This window comes from Podarcis filfolensis, assembly GCF_964270895.1.
Source record: "Podarcis filfolensis genome assembly, chromosome: 1".
Taxonomy (NCBI): domain Eukaryota; kingdom Metazoa; phylum Chordata; class Lepidosauria; order Squamata; family Lacertidae; genus Podarcis; species Podarcis filfolensis.
Window position 1 is genome coordinate 39,487,101 of NC_139604.1, and position 23,780 is coordinate 39,510,880.

General features: G+C 40.6%; 1 protein-coding gene across 2 annotated transcripts in view; it reads right to left on the reverse strand.

Annotated features, from left to right (window-relative positions):
- Nucleotides 1-8,883: 8,883 nt before the first annotated feature.
- Nucleotides 8,884-23,780, reverse strand: part of SPOPL (speckle type BTB/POZ protein like) — a 33,585-nt gene continuing 18,688 nt past the window's right edge. For both annotated transcript variants that reach the window (XM_083582932.1, XM_083582933.1), the window contains exons 5-11: nucleotides 22,562-22,689; nucleotides 16,864-17,041; nucleotides 16,723-16,778; nucleotides 15,758-15,880; nucleotides 14,893-15,035; nucleotides 14,744-14,797; nucleotides 8,884-13,489 (exon numbers count right to left, since the gene is read on the reverse strand). In XM_083582932.1, the coding sequence (XP_083439058.1) occupies nucleotides 13,345-13,489; nucleotides 14,744-14,797; nucleotides 14,893-15,035; nucleotides 15,758-15,880; nucleotides 16,723-16,778; nucleotides 16,864-17,041; nucleotides 22,562-22,689 (827 nt within the window). In that variant the 3' untranslated portion in view covers nucleotides 8,884-13,344. The remainder of the gene's footprint in view (nucleotides 13,490-14,743; nucleotides 14,798-14,892; nucleotides 15,036-15,757; nucleotides 15,881-16,722; nucleotides 16,779-16,863; nucleotides 17,042-22,561; nucleotides 22,690-23,780) is intronic.

Genomic DNA, 23,780 nt, shown 5'->3' on the forward strand with positions numbered 1-23,780 from the left:
TTGTCACCATTATCTCCGCAATCTTGCTTTGGCAACTACTGTGGGAGGTTCTTCCTGGGAATACTTATCCCAGCCCATTGGAGGCCATGTGCTGAATGTGCGGACATCGCTACGCTACATTCCCAAGCTCAAGAATGAGTAGAAAAGTGTCCCTGGATTCGGTTTGCCTCATTATAAATGGCTAAGTACCTTTGTCTCCTTTCGTCAGGGTTGAGAAAGTGAGAGAAATGGCGGCTCCCTCTTGCTGTAGGAACTGTCATAAGGGAACAATCGCAAGAATGCCTGTGAAATGCGTTCCAGACTTTTGAGTCTAAGGGGTGCTTCCAGACTGTGGCTGGTTTTGGGGTGGTATTCACTCATGGGCTAGCAATTTCAGGTTGCACAATTATAGTTCACTGGGAGATCTTGAGCAACAAACTGGACTTTTTGATGGAGAAATGCTGTGTAGGTTAATACTTGCTTTGGCGCAACATCATCAAATGGCTCTACAAACAAATCAGGAGGAATGCTCAACAAACAGGTCATCTGGAAGCGCCCCGATTATGGGCTGTATTGAAATATCATCAAGTGTTTGAAATACAGTTTGAGAGAGTTCCTTCTTGCCACAGATACCTAATCAGGTAGGTAGTTGGGCTAGGTCTTCCTTCTGAACGGAGAAAAAGCTCTCACTAGATTTAGGGCTCCATTGGGATATTAAAAGACCTGTTGGTAAGCTTCATACTCCCTTAATTTTCATATACATATATATGAAAATTGTTCATTGTTGAACTGTTAGTGCTGCAACTGTTTTAATTGTTAGGTGTTGTAATCTGCTTTGAGCACAAATCTGTGGAAAATGGGGTATACAAATGATCTGACTATGACTAACTTTTAAAAATGCCACCAAATGCTGAAATCTGACAGCGCTGAGCATTATTGCAAAATGTGGCTCTTCGCTTTCAGCCCAGCCCTCAGTTCGTCCCAGAAGAAAAATACCTTGTGCTTCTGTACAGCACAACTAATTACAATATGAGCTCCTACTCCAAGCCCTTAATGTCTACATAAAACATCAGGCCATAATGAAGATAATTGAAAGTATGACTTTCATCAATATTTAATTAGCATTTGGCGCTAACTCATTATTTCGGGACAAATTTGACATCTCGCTGTGCCGCCTCACACATATTTCATTCCACACGGCTCTTTTTATTGGTGGGGCAGAAGCAAACCTAGACATGCGCACCCCTTCCCTGAGGCTTAGAGGACACACTATATGAACTAGGGAAAAGATGATTGACATTTTAATCTGCTGCAGAATATGAAAGCACAATGTACGGAGTACTGGAAAAATACATTCCGTTTCACGATAGAAGGAACACACTAAATGAAAGAAATATCCTCCAAACACACATTTGCACCTTTGTGATTATCATGCTTGATTAGCTATTCAAACTACTGATTATTTATACAGGTTTGGATAACTTAGCAAATTGTGAGATAAAGACACTTGATAGGCACTGCATTCAATAAAAGGGACCATGTTCCCAGCCAAATTCAGCTTTAATGATGGCTGCCGGAAGAGCAGCAAAATTTTCCATGGTAGAAAAGGTATCACACAAAGTGGGATGGGAGAATATTGTTTGAATGGAGTTCATAAAAGCAATGGGGGGCAGAGAGAGAGGCGGGCTTAGACATATACTAGGGGTATGCAATGACAAAAATATTAATCTTGTATCCATTGGAAGCAGAGCAATCTGTTTTAGAGCCACTCTGTTATCCCAATTAGATTGACATTGAGGTCCAGATATGATCTGTATTAAATCTGAAGTTTTGCTTCGTACCCATTGATAATAATGTGAAATCTAAAAATGGCCAACTTTTTTCACATGTGGATGAAATTTTCAGGCAAAGGAATCCCTCAAGTGGATTAAGCCCACTAATTTTCAGGTTAAATTTTCCAATAAGAAATCCCTAACTTTTTATTTTCTGTCAGAATTGGATGCAAGTCGCTAGCATGGTTGCCTCTTCTGAGGGGGCAAAGTGTGACAATTTCCCAAAAGACAGGTACAACTGGTCTCTTGCAACAACATACTTTACTGCTTGAGGGTTGGAAAATAGAAATCACAACCCCTCTTTTTAGGGGCAATCAGTTTGAAAAATGGGAACGTGAGTGAGATGCCCCTGGGTACCTTCCCTATTAGAAAAAGATAACTTAGTTACAAAAAAAAATTTTCTCACCACCATCCTCCACCTTCGTGGAAGTACCCTCTGTGAGGTAGGGGAAGAGGGCAATGTTTTTAAATTGTGTATTAGGACAAAGAATAGATTGGGAAAGAAGCAGGCCACCCCAAAAGTCTAATTGCACTGCTTACACACTGCTCTCACAACCAAAACTCCGAAGAGAATGACAACTCATATAAAGAGCAGCTCTGTTTATTTTTACTTCAACATCCCTCTGTTATATACTGAAGTTCTCACCCTGGGCCAGCAGGGGGATACTGTAGATAGTTTTCACTCAGGTCCACATATGCAAATAAGGGATTGAAAGTGACGTTCAGTGATTGGATAGTTACAGAAAATCGTTACTGTTGTGTTCTAGTGGAGCTCTATATAAGCAGGCTGGCTGAACCCTTCAGTTCAGTTCTGTTCTGGCCTGTGAATAAACAAGAGCTGTTTGAAGAATCGCTGTGTCGTCTGATATGTTCACCCACAACTTAACACCCTCCCCCCAAATCACTGTGACTGGAGAGTGCTGGGGAAATTGCAAAGATTCGCCCCCCCCCATCTCTCTACCCCTATCCCCTCTTGAGTGCTGGGAATTCCTTTAGTTTGATTTAGTTTATTAGAAAAGAAAAAAATGGAGGAGGGGGGAGAGGCTTGTGAGGAGAGGAGAGAGGCATTTGGGCGGGGGGAGAATGAGGCAACTCAGAAGTTTGAGGACTCCCTACTGTATTTACAACCCCAAATAACAATGTTTGTAACACAACATGGCTTTCAGCCACATAATTGTAAACACAAATAGCTATAGACCAGGCACCCCCAAAATTGGCCCTCCAGCTGTTTTGGGACTACAACTCCCATCATCCCTAGCTAACAGGACCAGTGGCCAGGGATGATGGGAATTGTAGTCCCAAAACATCTAGAGGGCCGAGTTTGGGGGTACCTGCTATAGATCAACTTTGGGATACAAAATTATGTGTGTGCATACATGCAACCTTCCACAGCATGATCCTTCCCACCAAAATAAAAATGCATGTCCATCAACCTGCAGTCTGTAAACCATGGACCTCACTCCATAGAAAAGGTGGTCACCATATGTCCCACTGAAACCAGTGAGATAACTTAGTCATTATTTAGTCCATTATTTAGTGCATTATTAGTCCATCATTTCAATAGGACTTAAGATCAATAAACTTTCTATGCTGAACACAGCTGGGGCATTTTTGTGCAAAAAGTATTTTCTACTTGATCTTTCTCCTTGTTAAACTTACACCCCATTTCCTAATGCCTAGTCCAGTCACAGATTGTACTGTACCTAATTTTACATTCTCACGGCAAAACTCATATTGCAAAAAGTGGGGGGAGGGATTGGGGGGGTAGAGTGTTGATTTTTTAGAATTACTGTGCAAAAGTGATTTCATGCTCTATTTACAGTTCACAAGTGTTCAGTGGAGTGTTCCATTTGCATTCTCCCCAACACACATCACAAATAAATTTGATTATTGTTCTGTTTAGAAGCATGAAGTCAGGTAGCATTAGCAAAATTGCTCACATTGGCTCTCATAATTGCTCCCTTTGTCAGGTAATGGCAAAGTCTGTCCAAATAAAGCTGATAACACTCCTATTGTTGGCACAGATTTCTGAATCAAAGGCCACTTCGGGCAGATAGAAGTTATTACTTTCCCTGTCCACTCACAAGCCATATCCTCTCTTTTTTTTTTGGTCTTCCATATAAAAAAGAAAATGTAATAAATCTATATTAAATAGGATGTGTTATAAATGCAGTGCAAGAGTATAAAGTTCTCTCCAATATTTGTCTAGAATAAGTTTTTATTTTTAAAATTAGCTGCCTATCCATCTTCAAGCCAACATCTGGCGTGAGAAGTTTTTTCTCCGTTCAAAAGACCTAGTCAAAGTACCATGGGCCGATTAGATATCTGTGGCAAGAAGGAACTCTCTCAAACTGTGTTTCAAACACTTGAGAATATTTCAATACAGCCCAGAGTGAAAAGGTGTCAAGGGTGCAATGAGGAGGAGAACCTGAAGCCCTCCAGATGTTGGATTCTCAATTCCCACCAACCTCAGTCACCTTAGCCAATGGTCAAGGTTGAAAGGAGTTCCCCACTCTAGGCCCTGCTAAGCTGGGGCTTGTTTTGCGTGATAAAGTCACATGTTAATTCACCCTATACACTGACTATCATAATGTGATGGACTTTTCACATCCTGCAGCTGCACATCTAGAATGATGACATACACACACAAGTAAACAGCTTTTCACAGTGATGTGGAGTAAGTTGCTTTGTGAAAGTCACAAACAAGGAATGCAGATTTCAAGCCTACTACATGTGGAAAGTGTGGGTGAAGCTTGTGTCACTGTTATTTTATATTATTATGAACGAGGCTGTTTTGAGGGGAGTTTATTGTACCCGCAATGCTTTTAAATTTAAGATAATATTTTTGTTTTACTGTTAACTGTGCTGCTTTAAATATGTCTTTTATATTTGACCTTTGTATGCAATATTTGTTTTGTAAAGCCTTGCTTGATGCTTTAAATTAGGTTGTGAACCGCTTGCGAGTTAATAAATAAATAAATAAAGGAAAAATTTAAATAATTAAATAAGTATTATGTACATACTGGCAAAATGCTACCATCTTGATAAGTTTCAGACTTTTATTGTTGAAGCTGGTGGGACCAGGTAGCAATATGTATCATAAACGCCCAAGGAAAATAAATAAATAATCCATCCATCCATCCGTCCATCCAAAGAACACCCCTTAATAGTGACAACAACATAACTCTGTAATTGACAATCTGTTGCCTTTTAATCATACCTCTAAAAGTGTTTGAACGTCACCTCAGCCTGGCTGAGGAAGTTTGGCTCTGCTTCTTGTCAAGAAACACTGCTCCCTTTAGGGATCCTACAAATTCTGCTACAGGCAGCGACCATTTCAGGCATGTCCAACTGATGTGTGACTGCCAACGTATGGGTCCTTTTCGACCTGGAGGAAGGGGGCAGGGCAGGCTTATGTGCATTCCCCCGATGTGCATAGGGGCCAGGAATGGAAACCCTGCAAAAAATGGTAACCGCCTGTACTCTACAGGATTACAGCTGTGGGGTGGAAAGTTTAGGTTTCTACCATACTTCTTTGCCCGACAAATAGTGGAAGTTACTTTTACCATCGAATTTAAGATAGAAACGGTCATGGCTTTGAAACCTACAGGCTGGACCCACCCGCTTGATATGCAGAATTCTTGGTGATTATACCTGGGAATCCTAAAAGTACTGGCTTGGATAGCAAGATCTGGGTGCTGGTTTTTGGATTTGTAAGTTGGCTAAATTGAAAAATACATATGGTAAAATAAAAGGAGAATTCCCTGGATGCCTAGATCCAGGTTTGGGGCAAGTATAGGCACACACACACCCCACTTATGTGCATTATATTTGTGTGCAAGTTCATCATGCGAAAGGCTGGGCTGGATGAATCCCAAGCAGGAAGAAATATCCACAACCTCAGATATGCAGATGACACAACCTTGATGGCAGAAAGTGAGGAATTAAAGAACCTTTTAATGAGGGAGAAATAGGAGAGCGCAAAATATAGTCTGAAGCTCAACATCAAAAAAACGAAGATCATGACCACTGGGCCCATCACCTCCTGGCAAATAGAAGGGGAAGAAATGGAGGCAGTGAGAGATTTTACTTTCTTGGGCTCCATGATCACTTGAGGGCACAAGGAGAAGGGGATGACAGAGGACGAGATGGTTGGACAGTGTTCTTGAAGCTACCAGCATGAGTTTGACCAAACTGCGGGAGGCAGTGGAAGACAGAAGTGCCTGGCGTGCTCTGGTCCATGGGGTCACGAAGAGTCGGACACGACTAAACAACTAAACAACAACAACATTTATGCATGGTGCCAAGAAACAAACAAATAGAATCATACCAGGAAATGGTGGAAGAGAGCTGGAGAGTCCTTGTGGCTTGTGAGGAGATCCTCTCTGGAGCCCGAAGAGGATGTCATTGTGGGCAGAGGAAGTCTAAAAGAAATCTGAGCTGCATCGAGACTTTGTTTAGGCTGCTCAGCTACCTTGCCTAACAGCTGACGTGCTGGGTAGCACAGCAGCAGCAGGTGCTTTCTGTTAGCTTCTAGATGGTCCCAGAGCTTCAACTCTAGATATTTTGGTCTGGATTGGAGAGCGGGAGAGAGCTGGAGAGCAGGGGAAAATAGGCATTTAGTGTGTTTTCTTACACAATTTCACTTATGTGTGCGGCGCCCGGAACATAACCCCGCATAAGTGGGGGGATGCCTGTATAGAGAAATGGAGACTGCTGTCTAGCTCACTTAACAGGATCTAGTTAAAGTATGCTAATTAAGATTCTGTGCTTCAGGAAGGGGAAAAGGTTGTACTTTAAAATCTGGGGGGCTCATCCGTGTAGTGTGCATTTACAACGTTTCTTTACCTCTGCAGAAATTCTGACTTGCCCTCACAACAAATCTGCATGTTTTAGACATGCTCGAGCTTGAATATGCAAATTGAAAAGAATGTATTAATTATCATTAGACATTCCTTCACAAAAGACTAGAACTAATTGGAGAAATAATTTGGGGAAATTGAGCTACATGACAGAAAACATTAAGATTCATCAAGTTTCAATTCTCTAATTCTGTCAGCTTGTCAAAAGTAGGAGTCTGCTATTAATATCTAAATGACTGGAGAGCATTTTTTCTCTCCACACCCACCTCACCCTCCAACAAATAGTACAGTTTACGGCCTCTTAAATGTTTCCTTTCAAATTAACCAGACCTGACCAGAGTGTCCCCCCCCCCCGGGTTGAAGGTTATTGACAAAGAAGTTTTAAGAAAAACTTTGGGGGGTTATCCCAGTTATTGAAGTTCATATTTCAGTATGTCTATTCAGCATGGCTAACATTACATATTACCCTTAAACTGGATACATAGCTTGATTTGTGACATAAGCCTTTGGTGAACTATGGCTAGAAATCCAAAGTTGTATAAAAATACATTTTCAAAAACTCACCTCCTAAACAATATGGCCTCCTAAACAATATGGGATGAAGCGCTGCTGGGAAGCGGAGGGACTCAGTCCCAAACTGGGCATCAATCTTTGCATTACCTCACAACCCAGCCTGCTTTGGAAAGGGAGCAGTTTTATTTTTCAAGCCATTATTTCACAATACTCCCTTCCCTCTTCAGTCCTTTGCCTACACTTTGGGTGAAGCCATCTACCCCAGGATGACCGTCGCTGAAAAGTTTTGTGCTAAAATGCTGACTGGAATTCAAATTGCTAACCATCTGCTTCAAACCAATAGTTTGAAATGCAGATAGTTCTGTTACGAATATTTGCCTCTTAAACTATTGGTTCGGAGCAGATGCTTTTAATAACGAAGCAATTAAACAGCCAAGGCATCTCTTAAGTTGGAAGTCAGCAATCAAAGTACTTGTGTGGTGAAAATACCTAGAGATCCTGCAGAGTGGGATATAAACAATACTTATAAATCATCATTCAACATTTTGCATTTTTGTGAAATGAAAACAAGAATACTGAAAAAGTCTTAGTAATACAAGGACTAATATCCAGAGTTGCACAGAACAGAATTCCAATAACTCTTGCAAATACCGTGTTCCCCTTCCCAAAAAGAAAAATCTGCTTCAATGGGTTGGGGGGTCTGGCATATATCACTTCCCTGTCTACCTGAGGGGGCACCCAGTTCATGGGAGCTTCTGCTGGATTCAAGACATTTCTGTTAGCAGAAAGAGTCCTTCTATTTGTAGGATAACAGGTCTGGCTCCAACTCATTGCCAACAAGTGTAAAAATGGTCAAAGTTAACAAATGTGATTTCTGCCAAAGACCTTCCAAAATATTTTAAAGGAGGCAAGGAAAAGAAGGCAAAACATGATTTTCTAGGAAGAGAATTCTGTAGCTCAGGTGCCACAACAGAGAAAGCCCTGCTCTAGGTAGATCAAAAGTCGGGATTTGAAATCTGGCCCCAAACTGGCAACCTATGCTGGTGGATTGAAAACATATCAATATATTCTCACCAGCTCATTTCATTTCATAGATGGACAGCAACCTTTTGTACCACCTAAAGTTTCCAAGTCATCTTCAATGGGATGTGAATTGGAGCTTATTACAGTAGTCTGATCTGGACGTCACGGATGACAAATAGCTGTTTTTATCTTCCAACATTTGCAAACTGGCAAATTAGTTAGTAAAAGGCATTCCAGACAGACCAGAGATATTGTTGTGGGCAGCACACATGCCACAACTCTCCCCTCCCGAACTGTAACCCCCAAAATGAGATCTGAAATAACCTTCTATTAGCTATGAAAGGTTTCTTCAAGTGAAAATTCAGTAGGAAGTGGTCAGTGCCCTAGCTCTCGGTGCAGATGTACCCATAGATGCCACTCCAAATTTTGAATATGATTTTTTATGACACTTTCTACAATGTGGCAGCCTATGTCCTTCTCTAAAATCAGCATTAATATAGTGTGTGTGTGTGAAGTTGTAAACCAGTGTATACAAAGTGATCTGTTTTCTATTGATTTCTGAATAAAAAAATTGTCAAGACGGTGAACAACGTTGTGATCATCGTTGACGTTGCTATATGTCAAGGGAAACGTAGCAAAGTCAGTGTCTCAAAGACAACAAGGTACACAGAAGATTTCTGTATAAGTAACAACTTTATTGTAACTTGATGTCCTGAAATGCAAAAATATTTTCAGCAACAAGGTACAAAAAGTATTTCACTGTTAACATCAGGCGGATATAAAAGGCTGGATGGTTTGATGCAAGTGTTTAACATGATAGGTAATGTGAATAACTCCCAGCTAAGACCCAGGTTTAAAGTCCTTCCAATGTTTAGATTCTAAAACAGAACTAAAGAGAAACCTTCATTCTGACATATCAAAATCCAGGATTAACTAGATTACAGAGTATGATTAACGCAAACCACAGCAAACACTGACAAAAATAATGAGTGTCCATTTCAGGGGAAGTCCATTTGCTGCAAGCAGGAAGCAAGCAATTCAATGTGCTTGTGTTGTAAAACAAACCAGTACCTAATGGTTTGTAGGAAGTGTTAAGAAAATCCAATCAACCCAGCCAATAAGAATTAAAACTTGGGACAAACATCAATTGGTTTAAATAAATCATATGTTATAGCCTAAAAACAAAGCACCTCCCACTGTTTAACCTCGCAATTTCTATAGGAACTTTACTAGCACAATTATTTAGACTTGACCTTGAAGGAACAGCCTCTTCATAAGGGGACAAACACAGATACTATACTCTGTGTTACTCTTATAAGGCAGATGTTATCAAAAACTCATTGAAATTCCATAGTTAAATAATGAAACCATGCCAACAAAAACACACACAGAACCCCAACACAAATCATCTTAAGCCTTTCTTCTATCAATAACCTCATTTTAGAATTCAGAGTTTACTGAGCACAGAGAAAATATACGTCTGAAAAATATTTTGCATCTGTAGCTTCTGAAGATAGACAAACTGTTGTACATATACCCACTCTATTCTGCATTCATGTATTCCTCATACATCAGTACTCCTCTATACCTTTTCCAAGAATTTTCAAAAACAAATTCATCCCATTATATTTCAAAAAGGCACTATGCATTCATACTTCAGCATGCAGTAAATGGACTGTCGAAATCTGGATGGGTTACTGAAGTACATTGTCACATACTTCAATTAAGTGAAACCTCTGCCACTTTTAACAGCAAACAGAGTCCTTTTTTTCTGAAAAATAAATCTTTGTTAAAAACTCACACACCATTACACAACACATGCAGGGTGCTCCCTTGGGGGGGCGGGGGTTGATGGTGATGGCCGGTGGGTATTGAAGGGACAGAGTTGGCAAGTCAAACATGGCACTTGGGTAACTGTGCTGAAAATCCCAATGAGTAGACTGTTACTATTCTCACCAAATGTCAAGTATTCAGCCATAAAAAAGCATGTGCAAACAGACCTTTTCTCCTGTAGCACTAGGGGGAGGATCAAGGCTGAACCAAATCAGTAGGGCCCTCCAGTGGAGAAAGGGGTGATTACTACCAATTTCCCCCTGCTTCCTTAGCCCCATGCATCCCCCCCCAAAGCTGCTCTATGGGGTCAGGTGACCCTGCAGGACAGCTGGGAGATGGAGCATTGGCGCTGAAGGAGGAAGTGAAAATCACCTTTCTCACCTTTTCCCACTGAGAACCTCTAATGGACTTTAGATCTCTTCTCTGGAAAGAGAAGTCTAGTTCCAATGAGGATTTTTTCACATGGAACAAGAGGAAATGTAATCAGACTGCAGCAAGACAGAGAAAATTGTTCTTGCCAGCACTATCGGAAGAGTGAAAACACTGCATGTGGTTCACTAAAGGGGGGCAGGGGGCGGGATGTGGATTTGTTTAACCCTTTTTGTGTATTTTTAATAGCAAATGTATGGAACAATATACACACAGCTCCTGCTTTCAGAACACAATGCATTTCCAGGAAATCGTTTGATAGGCAAGTGTTCACATAACAAGCTGATGGTTTCCAATGTTTCCTATGGGAACATTTCTAATCCATGATTTGTCTGATCTCCCTGTCTGCCTGAAATGGCTGCTGCAGACCAGCAAACCACAAACAAGTAAGGAAGTGGGTAAACGCTGGCTGTTCAGATATCTGAATCAGCCATTTGTGTAGTGAGGTTTGGGTATAATTCTTTGTGTACAGCTAACTGAAATTCCAGATAAACAGTGTTCCATAGTGGGACCTGCGTGTATATCAGTTATCATGATTGGCTGCTAAGTGTACCATGTGACATACATTTTGTTAATTTGACAAGTGGACTTTTCATAGAGTTGTAGAAATTCTTACAGCACAGTGTTTTAATTATTATTTTTTGGTACAAAGTGTGCTATTATGCTTTTTAAAAACTTGTAAACAAAATGCTTAAGATTTTCCATCTGATTGCTCTATTTAGCAGTTTCTGAATAAGCTGAAATGGACAGTTATGGTATTAAATAGTCAAGTCACTCTGTCTATTATAGCTGCAACTTTCACGTTGCGAGGCTGTTCATTATGATAATTTCTTACACTGCAGCAGAAGTTTCTCTGCAATGGAGGGACACAGCTTACCTGACACCTACAAGACCTTAGTTTGGATTAGGAGAAACTGCCAATAAATGTTAAAATCTATGATGCATCTCTGTATCGGTTTGGTTCACTGAGTAATATTGAGGCCCACTGAAACCACCAGGAGTGCAATTAAAATAGCCTTTAACTGTGCCTGAAGGATGATAATTCAAATACTGCATTCAAATCACCCTAAAGAGTGAGTTTAGCCAGAAAGTGGGTAAGTTTCACATTTTAGCACTGTGCTGGCTTGGGAGCACTCTGCTTGCCCCCAACTGTTCTTTAATAAATGTTTACTCAAATTAATAAACATGCTCGAGAACTTTAAACATGTCAATGCTCCTCACTGAAAACAGAAAGGAGGCACGTTTTGAGGAGGTAAAAAATCCCTTAATAGAGTAAGCATGTGAATCAAACGGGTCAATTAAAATATTTAGTTAAAAATTCAGAGCAATTCCCTTTTCCTATGGTTAAATACAACTTTTACCACGCAACAGATCTAGCACATCACCAGGTTTAAAGTAAAATTCACTGTCAATCATTCAAGAAGCGTTTACAAATGTGCACTGCTGCAGACAAATCCTCCCAACTGTAAACAAAGCTAGCAAAAACACTGGAAGTGGTGGCATTAAAGCGAAGGTTTGTATAGAAAAACTGGCCCTTTACAAGCAGTTTACAGGTTGTTATATCCTTTTCACATTATGCAGAATTTCAATACCATCCACAATGCTAGTACAATAGCAAATGCTAAAAACAGCAAGTCAGTGCTTATAAATACTGACGTTTCAGACTCCTATTCTTCCTGTTAAGTGTGTGTCTGTGCAACTTCCACTAGTGTGAACAGGCTTGTGCATACACACACCAAAGGAACATAGCTAAGCCTGCCCAAAGTGTGAAAATAGAATGGATTCTAACATGAACACTTGAGATAGTCACTTTAATCAACATCTCTAAAGTCATGCTTTCCTTGTTTGCAGTAACAAAACTAAATCCCATGTGGCTGTGGGCATCTTAATGTATTTCAAAAGTTAGGCCACAATTGCTGTACCATATTTATCAAAACCAAAATATATATGTACCACACAACATACAAAAGTTACACATTAAAAGTGCATACTGAGAATCCATAATTTGGCCCATTTCTGAAATTTACATTTGGTCATTCTTATGCATCCTTGACCTTCCATGTATCCCATGTGAGAAATAACCACTTCTTCCCCAGCATTTATCACTTGTTCTCTCTCCATACTAGCTTTCGCTCTGGTTCAGTACAATGTAAATGTAAAATAGCAACGAATCGTGAAGGAACACAGGCCAAAAAGGGTTACTGTGTGTTTCTTTTAACATCTGATGGAGACACTCACGGAGTAAGCATTTAGAAATTCTAGCAAAATACATTTCTGGGCCAAGACATTGCATATTTCTCTCACTCACCTGAACCAATGAAAAATAAATTATATTCAGAGTAGTATATTGCCACAGCATGCCTGGCAGCACCCTCTGAAGGTAGACAGATGCACCCTAAATACAGTACTTTGACTGGAGTGCTTGCTGCCCCTCAACTCAAGCGCTTTTAATAAGAGGCTAGTTGAAACCTTCCAGTTACCACAAGACCAAATTATACTCTTCATTTTGGGTTTTGTTTTGTTTTTTTAAAAAAGGAAGATCCCTTTCAAGAACGGTCTTCATTTATCAGCATTACTGCATTATGGAGCTAGTGCAATCCTACATAGCCGAGTCAAAAAGACGAGGCACAATTTAAAAAGGAAAAGGAAAAAGAAAACCACAAATGAACTAGAGTAACTGACGTTAAGGCCTTTCAGTGAACTGGAGAGTTATCAGTCTAAATTAAAGCTGATTATTAAACCATATATTATTATCCACTCTTAAAAGCTTTCTGTTCTGTGGACAGGGGGTAGCAAATTCTGGCAGATGGTCTGTGGAAACCCCTCTGGACAGGGATGAGGAGTCTTATATTCTCTATAGTTCATGGAAGATTTCATGACTGTTTTAGTCGTTTGCGTGGAATGCCAAACTGTGGACACTGTGCAGATGCTAACGCTCGAAAGGCCTCAGCTACTAAGTGGGGGTGGGAGTGGATCATTGACTTCCAGCCGGCCGTTTCCATGATGTCCGTGGCTTGGCTGTCAATAAAAGAATTACAAGAATCAGGTTCAGGAGACAATGCAATCCTATGTATGTCCACTTCGAAGCTACGACAGTAAGTTCAATGGGACATGCTCCCGGGTAAATCAGCTTGCTGTTATATCTAAGCCATGGATTAGAAGAGTGCCTGCGATCCTGTGCATACTTTTCTGGAAGCAAGCCCCATTAATTCAATGGGAGTTGCTTCTGAGTAAGCATGTATAGCGTTGTACTATTAAGGATAATTTTTTCAGCTGTTTTAGAAATTGTGCACTTGGCTGCAAAGGACAATCTAGCTTTTGGAGAATCTGCAGCAAACTTGTTTTTCAATTTTAAGCCAAATTTTTATCATTTGTACCCCACCCATCCCGTTGGGTCATCCCAGCCACCCTGCTACCAAAGCAGAATTTAAAAACCTGCAGTCAGTCCAACATTGCCTTCTCTGAATCACATGATTAAGTTTGACCATGACTACAAAAGCTGTCTTTCAGATCTTCAAGTCCTGGATCAACATGGGAAGCTTGTTTAAGGTTTCAGCACAGGCCCTATACTGTTCCAGATGGACATTACAAGAATATCTTCTGTGACTTAAGACACTGCACTTGTGGTATGAGAACAGTGGAAGATATTCTCTGTCAATTTCAGTGCCCTATGCACAAGGAAAGAATTGCTGGCCCGGATTCAACTAACTCAAGTGTGCTAGCAGAAGCCAGGGGGAAGGGCTCCCATTATTGAAACATGGTTCCCCCCCTCCCCCAAATTTGCTCTAGGGAATAAGGAAAACCCCCAGAAGAGCACATTTGGGGCGGGGGAAGGAGAAGAGGGACTGCTCCATCTGGCAAGCAGAAATGCTTGCGCTGTTGGAACAATCAGAAGAGTGTGACCTGGAATTCCACCCATAGTCTCAGTTTCAACTCTGCTTAAGTCTACAGAAAATGGAGATACAGGAAATAATTGGTAACAGAAAGTGGCTTCATTTCTTTTGCAAGAGGAAGTTGGGAACAAATCTATATGGATACTGGTATTCTAATTATTTGTTTTTGGGATACATTGTTTATTCTGCTGTGATAGAATTTAAGATCAAGACAACAAAAACTGATTGGGTTGTATTCAACCACGTTTTACTCAGAGTATAGCCAATTAATGACCCTTAGTCACATCTATTAGCTTTGATAGGTCTACTCTGATTACAGGACTTGTGCCAAATACCACACACTGTTTACAGATGGCTTTGAAGCGTAGCCAGTACGTACTTGCCGTTCCAGTTTTTCGCATCTTTACAACCAAGTTGCCTAAGAACACTGCACCTGTGGCATGAGAGAATATCCAGATATTAATTTTTCAGGAGATTTCACTTCACGGGATGCAAATTCTTTTTAAAGGAAGGAAGTCAACTGCATACCTGTTAATAAACTCTATTGCTTGTGCTTTCAACTGCTCCGCACTGTGCAAATCTGCGAGGATGAGGATGTCTGCAACATTTTCTACTGAGAGGTTACTACACAGAGCTTCTTCACACATGATCTTTAGCCGTTCCAGTGCATACTAAAGGAAGAGGGGGAAAGCCTGTTGTTGTTCACATTTGTTCTTTCCTACTTTAATCTAAAAAGCAGACATTTCTAATAGGTATATACTTTCTAGTAACTGTGAAGTAATTGGCCCCTCAAAGAATTGCCAACTGTGTTAATGTAAGGAAATACACAGACTCCCTTCAAACACACATTCAGTGGCTGTGTGAGGTGGAATGGGACTGTGCCGGCTGGTTATGTTACCTGGCGGCTGTATCTCTGGCAGAAGAGGACCTATGTATATATACAGCTTAAATACAATTTGCCTACTAATAGCTATAAAAGCCTGCTGCTGTCATCTCAAGCTTTAAACAAATGTTAAGGGTTCGCATCTGAAGCTCACCCTCTGTACCCGTGACACTGTGATAATGTCTGGACACAGCGTAACGGGCAATAGGCCTGAATTAGTCCTCTATCACTTGTCTTTGCATATTTACTCCTCGTAAACAAATCCATTCAATTCGCACAACAGCATACAAAGGCAGCTGTTTCTCAAGCTCTCTCTAAAGACACCCAGAACACCTGAGAGGAAGCATTTAGCTAAACTACATAGGATCTTATGTCTTCTAATACATTTCTACTGCTAATAATCCAGTTCCTTACTGTGCTTTTCTTAACTATATAAAAATCTCCCAAAACAAACACTTTTTGGGTTTCATTCAAATGACCTATAAAGCCCTTGTATAGGCAATTACTTACTTTGTCTGCTGCTGCCAACAAGCTGTCGGCCATTTTGTCAAGGTTTGGAGCTTTCCCAGTATAAATGAACCTCATCATCTCTTTAAAAACGTCAGGGTCTACATCATTTATTTCTACACGATTCTGTTACGTGAAACAGAAAAAAACCTTCTCATGGTTCCAACTTAAAATATTACAATCCATCTACACTGAGTAATTTCTAATAACTTACTATTTCATATCCAAAGTGTCCTGATGTAATGTGATAAGATATATTTAGCTCCTGCTGTAGTTGCTTAGAATCCTATTCTAAGTGGTGGGCACATTCAAATCCTATTCAAAAGTTAAAAATCGGAGACTCTTAACTCTTAACATCTTAGTTCCATGGGTCTTTACATACATTTCAGACAGGTTTCTAGAGTATGCTGAACCATAAGACTGCACTTGCTGAAATGGATGGAATCTGTCTAGCTCTTCTAATCTTAAGGGCCAAGCATGTTAATTCTACGCTTCTCATACAATTACTTCCTCCATTTCCATTTCTGATGGAAAGTTCCAATTTGAATGCAATGCCAGTTTTATTTGAATGCTACTCAATATTAAATCCTTGCAACTATATCCTTTGCCCCTCAATTTGTTTGGTAACAATGACAGTTTCAGGAGCAGCTAGGCGATATTGTGCCATGAGTTAGTCTTGTTAAAAATGCAGCCCACCCCCTGACCCCGGGAGAGCATGAAAGCAAAATGCCCCATCTAATGTGGCACTATTGCCCATAGTTTTTCTGCACTATAAATAATTGCCATTTTAAACAATGTTCAATTAAAATCTCAATCACCTTTTAAGCTAATTGTAAGGTTTTAAAAAATCAGTTAACCTAACCCAGTTACCCAGCTACTGCATTCTTGATCTACACCAAAAGCTTACAGTTTTCTGTAAAAAAACAAAACCCTCCTTTACAAATCATATGACGATAACATTCACTCACCTTTTTGCTTTCCTCCATTTCGTGTTCAAACATTGCATTAAAAACAGGTGAACGAGCTGTCGCAAGAGACAAAAGCATTAGTACCATACCAAGGTCAAAATAATTTTATCAAACAAATTATAATATAGAAGGAGGAGGTACCTGCAAGAACAGATTTATGAGCTTTGAACTCTTCTCCACCTACATAAAAGCTACAATCTGTAAATCTTGTTGTTTCCCAGAGATTTCCTAGATCTTCTGCTAGCCGGCATTCAGGTACCTTTAGTGTGTTTGTACTGGACTGTCCTGATATATTCACTGAGTCTTGGACCACACTCACCTAGCAAAAAACAGTAATTTTATGCGATCATAATGTTACAGCTTCTATGGTTAACCTAGATTTAAGAATACAAACAAATAGATAGTTCTTCAGTCCTCAAGCAGTGACAATTCATTTTAGTTGGGATATTCCGATATCCTAATATAAGCTGGAAGAAGAAAATGAAGCACAGAAGCAGCTATCCCTAAAACCTCACACTCAACTGGAACAGTTCTTTATACAACCAGCACAGAAGAAATAAAAAATCAGGGGTGGACATTTCTTTGAAATCCACCACCAACAAAATCAGCAACACGCAGTACTACTGTTCCAACTTGCAACCCGAATAGTTCCTACCCTGAAGGCGAGATTCAAGAATACAGCAGACTTGAAGAGAGTTTGCACTGCTAATATCTTTAGAAACTAAGCAGAAGAATATTAATTTTGTAACACTCAGGAATGCTTTCATAGGTCAGAAAAGGTTCTGCTAGCTAACATTTTATAGTACCATTTAGAGATAAAGCAAGTTTTTAAAAACAAACAAACAATAAAACAACACAGAATGCAGGTGGCCCAACCAAGGTCAGAAGGAAGTGGCACTGATGTAGAAAATGACCTCTCCTGGCTGAAGTTCACATTGGAGAAGGACTGAAAAAGGGCTAGGGTTCAAGCCCTGGAAATTCCAATTTATTTGCTTTTATTTTTAACATTTTTTAAAAAAAATTAGGTAGAAGAGAATGTGAAACACATGCCCAACAAATAGCCTGATCTTGAATAAGACTGCGTCATATGGATAGCATCCAACCTTCTTGCTCTGGGAACAAAATAATGGCTTCGCAAGGTGAAACTATTGGATCACATCCTGTATTCCTATGATAACTCTTGACCAGCAAGCAGGATCAGCCTTAGCAAATTCATGGATGGGTAGCGTTCAAAGCCAATATGCAAAGCTAATGCTTCAAGACTTGCTTTGCTCTACAAAGGGCAAGGTTTGATTCCCCCCAAGTCAAACCCCTGCAATGCAAAATATTTCATCTTTTACAGAAACCCCTGACCTCTTAGTCAATATTCACTTATAAAACTACTTTGATCTACAGAAAAAACTATTTGAACCAGAAATATTTTATGGAGTAAGGATCCTTTTCAGACCTAGACATGTGTTACATCCACTTACCAACTGAATAATTGTATTCATAACAAATTCATCACACAGCTAATTTAGCCTGTCTATCTAAATAAAGTAAGATGCAGTATATTTGCACTATTTAGTCTCAGGGGCCACATTTCAATTATTCTTCCTACACAGCATAATGACACATAATTAAGCTGTAATCTTGCCAAGTTTTTTTTGTACACATTTCTTGTAAATACACAGATCAAAGCAAACTTATTAGCAGTTAGAGCATCTATCATCCTCCTAAGCCACTAATCAGTCCAGGGCAGCAGTGATAACCTGCCAATGTATATTTAACATTCAGTGCACTGGGATCATAACCTTCCATTTTTAAGTATCATAAGCAGTCTTACTGGATTTTACTAAGACTGTTTAGGTTTCCGGCATAATTTATAGCTATTTACATATATTCCTCCCTGAGGCTAAAGATCTATTCCACCAGAGAATCTATATCCACTGGATTTTTCAATTAATCTAAGTAAAATGCACTTGCTTAAACACTCAGGTGTAGTAGGGGTTGCCAATATTTTGTAATGTTGTGTTAACAGGCTTAAGTCTGAAGGGTACCATAATAAATTTGCTTCTAAATATCTAATGCTATCAAGGGATCGTTGCTGTAGAAACCTTATCACTATATGGAAAGTTACAATCGCTTTTAAGAATCCCCAGTCCTGTTGTGTTGGATGTGTTTCAATCACGAAGGCTCAAGGATGTGGACAAGATGCTTGGATCGTTCAGGGTAACCACTTGTACTCTGGAGCCCTGCCCCTCTTGACTGTAAAAAAACCCCAACTAGCAGGGAGGAGACAGCTGTTTGGGGCAGGCCTTGATCAATGCCTCCCTGCGAGGTGGTCCTTCAAAAAACTCTCCCTGAATTCAGAAAATCTAAGTAACTACCAGGAGTTGCTAGTCTCCCCTTCTTGGGCAAGGTTCTTGAGCAGGTAGTCACAGATTAAATCCAGGTGCTCTTGGAGGAAACTGACTTTCCAGATCCATTTTAATCGGGGTTTAGGCCCGGTTTTGGCACAGAAACTGCTTTGGTCGCCCTGTATGATGACCTCTGTCGGGAGAAAGAAAGGGGAAATGTGTCTCTGTTAATTCTCCTCAACCTGTCAGTGGCTTTTGATACCATCAACCATGGTATCCTTCTGGAGCAACTGTCTGAATCAGAGGTGGGTGACATCGCTTTCTGGTAGTTCCCGTTCTCCTTGGATGGACGTTTCCAGAGGGGGACATGCTTGGAGAGTGCTCTTCAGCCCCATGGAACCTTCAATGTGGGGTTCTTCAGTGTTCGATTTTATCCCCTATGTATGCTATTTAAAATCTACATGACACCACTGAGTGGGGTTATCCAGAGGTTTGGAGTTCATTGTAATAATCTGCTAATGACACACAGCTCTGCAGGTGAGGCAGTGAATGTGATGGACCATTGTCTTACCTCAGTCATAGACTGGATGGGAGCCAACAAACTGAAGCTCAATCCAGATAAGACTGAGGCACTATTAGTGAGCAGTTCCCTAGACTGGAAGGCTGGGAGGTTGCCTGCCTTTGATGGAGTTAACCTCCCTCTGAAGGAGCAGGTATGTAGCTTGGGGGTACTTCTGGATCCTTTACTGTTGCTTGAGGCTCAGGTGGCCTCAGTGGCCCGAAGTGCCTTCCATCAGCTTCGGCTGGTAGCCCAGCTGCGCCCCTAACTACTGTTGAAATAAAAATAGATGATAGATGATAGATAGATAGATAGATAGATAGATAGATAGATAGATAGATAAATGTCCAGTAGCACCTTAAAGACCAACTAAGTTTGTTCTGGGTAGAAGCTTTTGTGTGCATGCACATGAAAGCTTATACCCAGAACAAACTTAGTTGGTCTCTAAGGTGCTACTGGACATTTTTAAAAATTTTTAAAAAATTTTCTATTTATTTAGACTGTGTCAGACCAACACGGCTACCTACCTGAATCTAACTACTGTTGTCTATGCTCTGGTAACCTCGAGGTTAGACATAGGGCTGCCACTGAAGATGGTTCAGAAACTTCAGCTGGTGCAGAATTCGGCAGCCAGGTTCCTCACCAGGGCAAGATGGTTTGAGCATACTACACCAAACCTGGCTCAACTGCAGAGGCTGCCATTTACTTTTTGGGCCTAATTCAAAGTGCTGGTTTTGACCTATAAAGCCTTAAATGGCTTAGCATGGATTTCTGAAAAATAAGTCATGTCAGACTAACCTGATCTCGTTTTTTGACAGAATTACAAGCCTGGTAGATGAAGGGAACACAGTGGATGTAGCCTACCTTGATTTCAGCAAGGCATTTGACAAGGTGCCCCATGATATTCTTGTAAAGAAGCTGGTAAAATGCGGTCTTGACTATGCTACCACTCAGTGGATTTGTAACTGGCTGACTGACCGAACCCAAAGGGTGCTCATCAATGGTTCCTCTTCATCCTGGAGAAGAGTGACTAGTGGGGTGCCACAGGGTTCTGTCTTGAGCCCGGTCTTATTCAACATCTTTATCAACGACTTGGATGATGGACTCAAGGGCATCCTGATCAAATTTGCAGATGACACCAAACTGGGAGGGGTGGCTAACACCCCAGAGGACAGGATCACACTTCAAAACGACCTTGACAGATTAGAGAACTGGGCCAAAACAAACAAGATGAATTTTAACAGGGAGAAATGTAAAGTATTGCACTTGGGCAAAAAAAATGAGAGGCACAAATACAAGATGGGTGACACCTGGCTTGAGAGCACTACATGTGAAAAGGATCTAGGAGTCTTGGTTGACCACAAACTTGACATGAGCCAACAGTGTGACGTGGCAGCTAAAAAGGCCAATGCAATTCTGGGCTGCATCAATAGGAGTATAGCATCTAGATAAAGGGAAGTAATAGTGCCACTGTATTCTGCTCTGGTCAGACCTCACCTGGAGTACTGTGTCCAGTTCTGGGCACCACAGTTCAAGAAGGACACTGACAAACTGGAACGTGTCCAGAGGAGGGCAACCAAAATGGTCAAAGGCCTGGAAACGATGCCTTATGAGGAACGGCTAAGGGAGCTGGGCATGTTTAGCCTGGAGAAGAGGAGGTTAAGGGGTGATATGATAGCCATGTTCAAATATATAAAAGGATGTCACATAGAGGAGGGAGAAAGGTTGTTTTCTGCTGCTCCAGAGAAGCGGACACGGAGCAATGGATCCAAACTACAAGAAAGAAGATTCCACCTAAACATTAGGAAGAACTTCCTGACAGTAAGAGCTGTTCGACAGTGGAATTTGCTGCCAAGGAGTGTGGTGGAGTCTCCTTCTTTGGAGGTCTTTAAGCAGAGGCTTGACAACGATATGTCAGGAGTGCTCTGATGGTGTTTCCTGCTTGGCAGGGGGTTGGACTCGATGGCCCTTGTGGTCTCTTCCAACTCTATGATTCTATGATTCTATGACCTCAAGGACCCCCTCTTTCCATATGAACCTGGATCCTGAGGTCATCATCTGAGGCCGTTCTTCATGTGCCTTCTCAATAGGAGGTCCGAAGGGCAGCAACATGAGAACGGGCCTTTTCTTCAGTGACTCCCTGTTTGAGGAATGCTTTCCCCAGGGAGCTTTGGCTGGCACTTTCATTATACACCTTTAGGAACAAGGCGAAAATGTTCCTCTTCAAAAACGCCTTTGGCTGATTAACACCCTATACCATTTTAAATGTGTTTGTGGTAGGAGGTGGGGGGGTTTATTGGTTTGTTTTTGTTTTTATTATGTACTTTGTGTTCTCATTTTATATTTCTATGTTGTGAACTTCCTTGCGATCTTTGGATGAAGAGTGGTATACTACTACTAATAATAATAATAATGTCCAGATGACTGAGATTTTACTAACACTTGTATGTTAAATTCAGCCCTACATTTGACAGTCAGGGGCATAAAAATCCTGTTCTTCAGTTGTCACTGGCCAATTTAAATACAGACATAATATTAATTTAAATCATAGGGAGAGGGAGTTCACTTCCTCTCAAAGACAAACCAACTGTGGCTTCTCTGTAGCTCCACAATGACCATCATAGAGTACCAACCTAGGAAACCGATCCCACAACCCTGCCTTATGTTACACCTTCTTCCACCCCAACAAGACTACTGCAGTTTTTATTATTCTACAGCTTTCCTTTCACTACATGCCAAGCAGGAATTCCCCCAATGGCTCCCAATTATTTTTAGAAAAATCTTGCATCAAATACTTAAAAAAACAACAACCATTATGCTAAAACATTTTATCAGGGCATTTCTGTAACACAGAGGGATAAACATAACATTTGAAAATATTATTCATTCATAGCCATGGAAACCAATATTCTATTTTAAAAAGCACTGGTTGATTACCTACCTCACAAAATAACGTAAGCTTATCATCTGGTAAAAGACCATTAGCTTCATCAAGTAAGAAGTCTCTTCGAATGAATTTTTTAAAACCCCAATCTTTGCCTTGAACAAATCGATATGCTCTTTGGCTTTCTAAGTAAAATAGATTAAGTACGTTCAATTAAAACAGTTTTAATATACATACACAATAAGTGAAATCCAAGAGCCAAATCAAACCTAATAAGATAACAATTGTACTAAAGACTAATGCAAAATATGAGCTGTATCCAGATTAGCACCTTCATTGAGAGAAAGACTCATTTTGTTTACACCTGGGCATGGAAGCGGTGGTCCTCCAGGTGTTAATGGACTGCAGCTTCCATCATCCCTGGCCATGCTGGCTGGGGCTGATGGGAATTGGAACACATCACCAGCTGGACAGCCACAGGTTCCCCACCACTATGTTTGGAGATGGAATTAGTTCCAGTACAGGTTTCCCCCACATCCCCAGGTAGCACACCCCATGTCATTCTGTAGGGTCCTCCAGCCCCCCAGTGCAGTTTTCAGGGGCTGCAGTGGGAAGGAAGAATCAGTACAAATCACCTCCTAAGTGCAAATGGAATGTCACTGAATGCACATCTGGATACAACTCTATATTTTAAAATTAAGCTTGGTGGTGTGGGGGAGGTTTGCATATGATGTTCACATTCAGAACCCAAAGCACTGTAGACATAACTTCAGAAAGTCAAAAGAGGTTTGAGACACAGCACAAGGACTTCATGTGGGCAAGAGCCCATGCATTTAACTCATGGGATTCTTTTTAATGTTTGATATGTTACTGTTTTATATATGCTGTAAGCCACCCAGAGTGGCTGGGGAAACCCAGCCAAATGGGTGGGATATAATAAATAATAATAATAATAATAATAATAATAATAATAATAATAATAATAATAATAATAATATCTGACTACTGTGTTCATTTTCATGGAATTACCACTTTCTTTTCTGAGATGCCTTTTAGTACAGGAGATTAGTGCAAGAGTAGAATTTCAGCCACACGTTTCAGCTGGAAGTACAAAAATCACCCCCAAAATCTCTCATAAGCCCAGATGAAGCAGAGGAACCACTGATGTCAGAGACACTGCAGATGGCTAAGTTCATATAATTCCATTTATTCCTCCCTCTCCCCCTTCCCCACATGATTCCAACCTCCAACTTCACCTCTACACCCACTTACCACA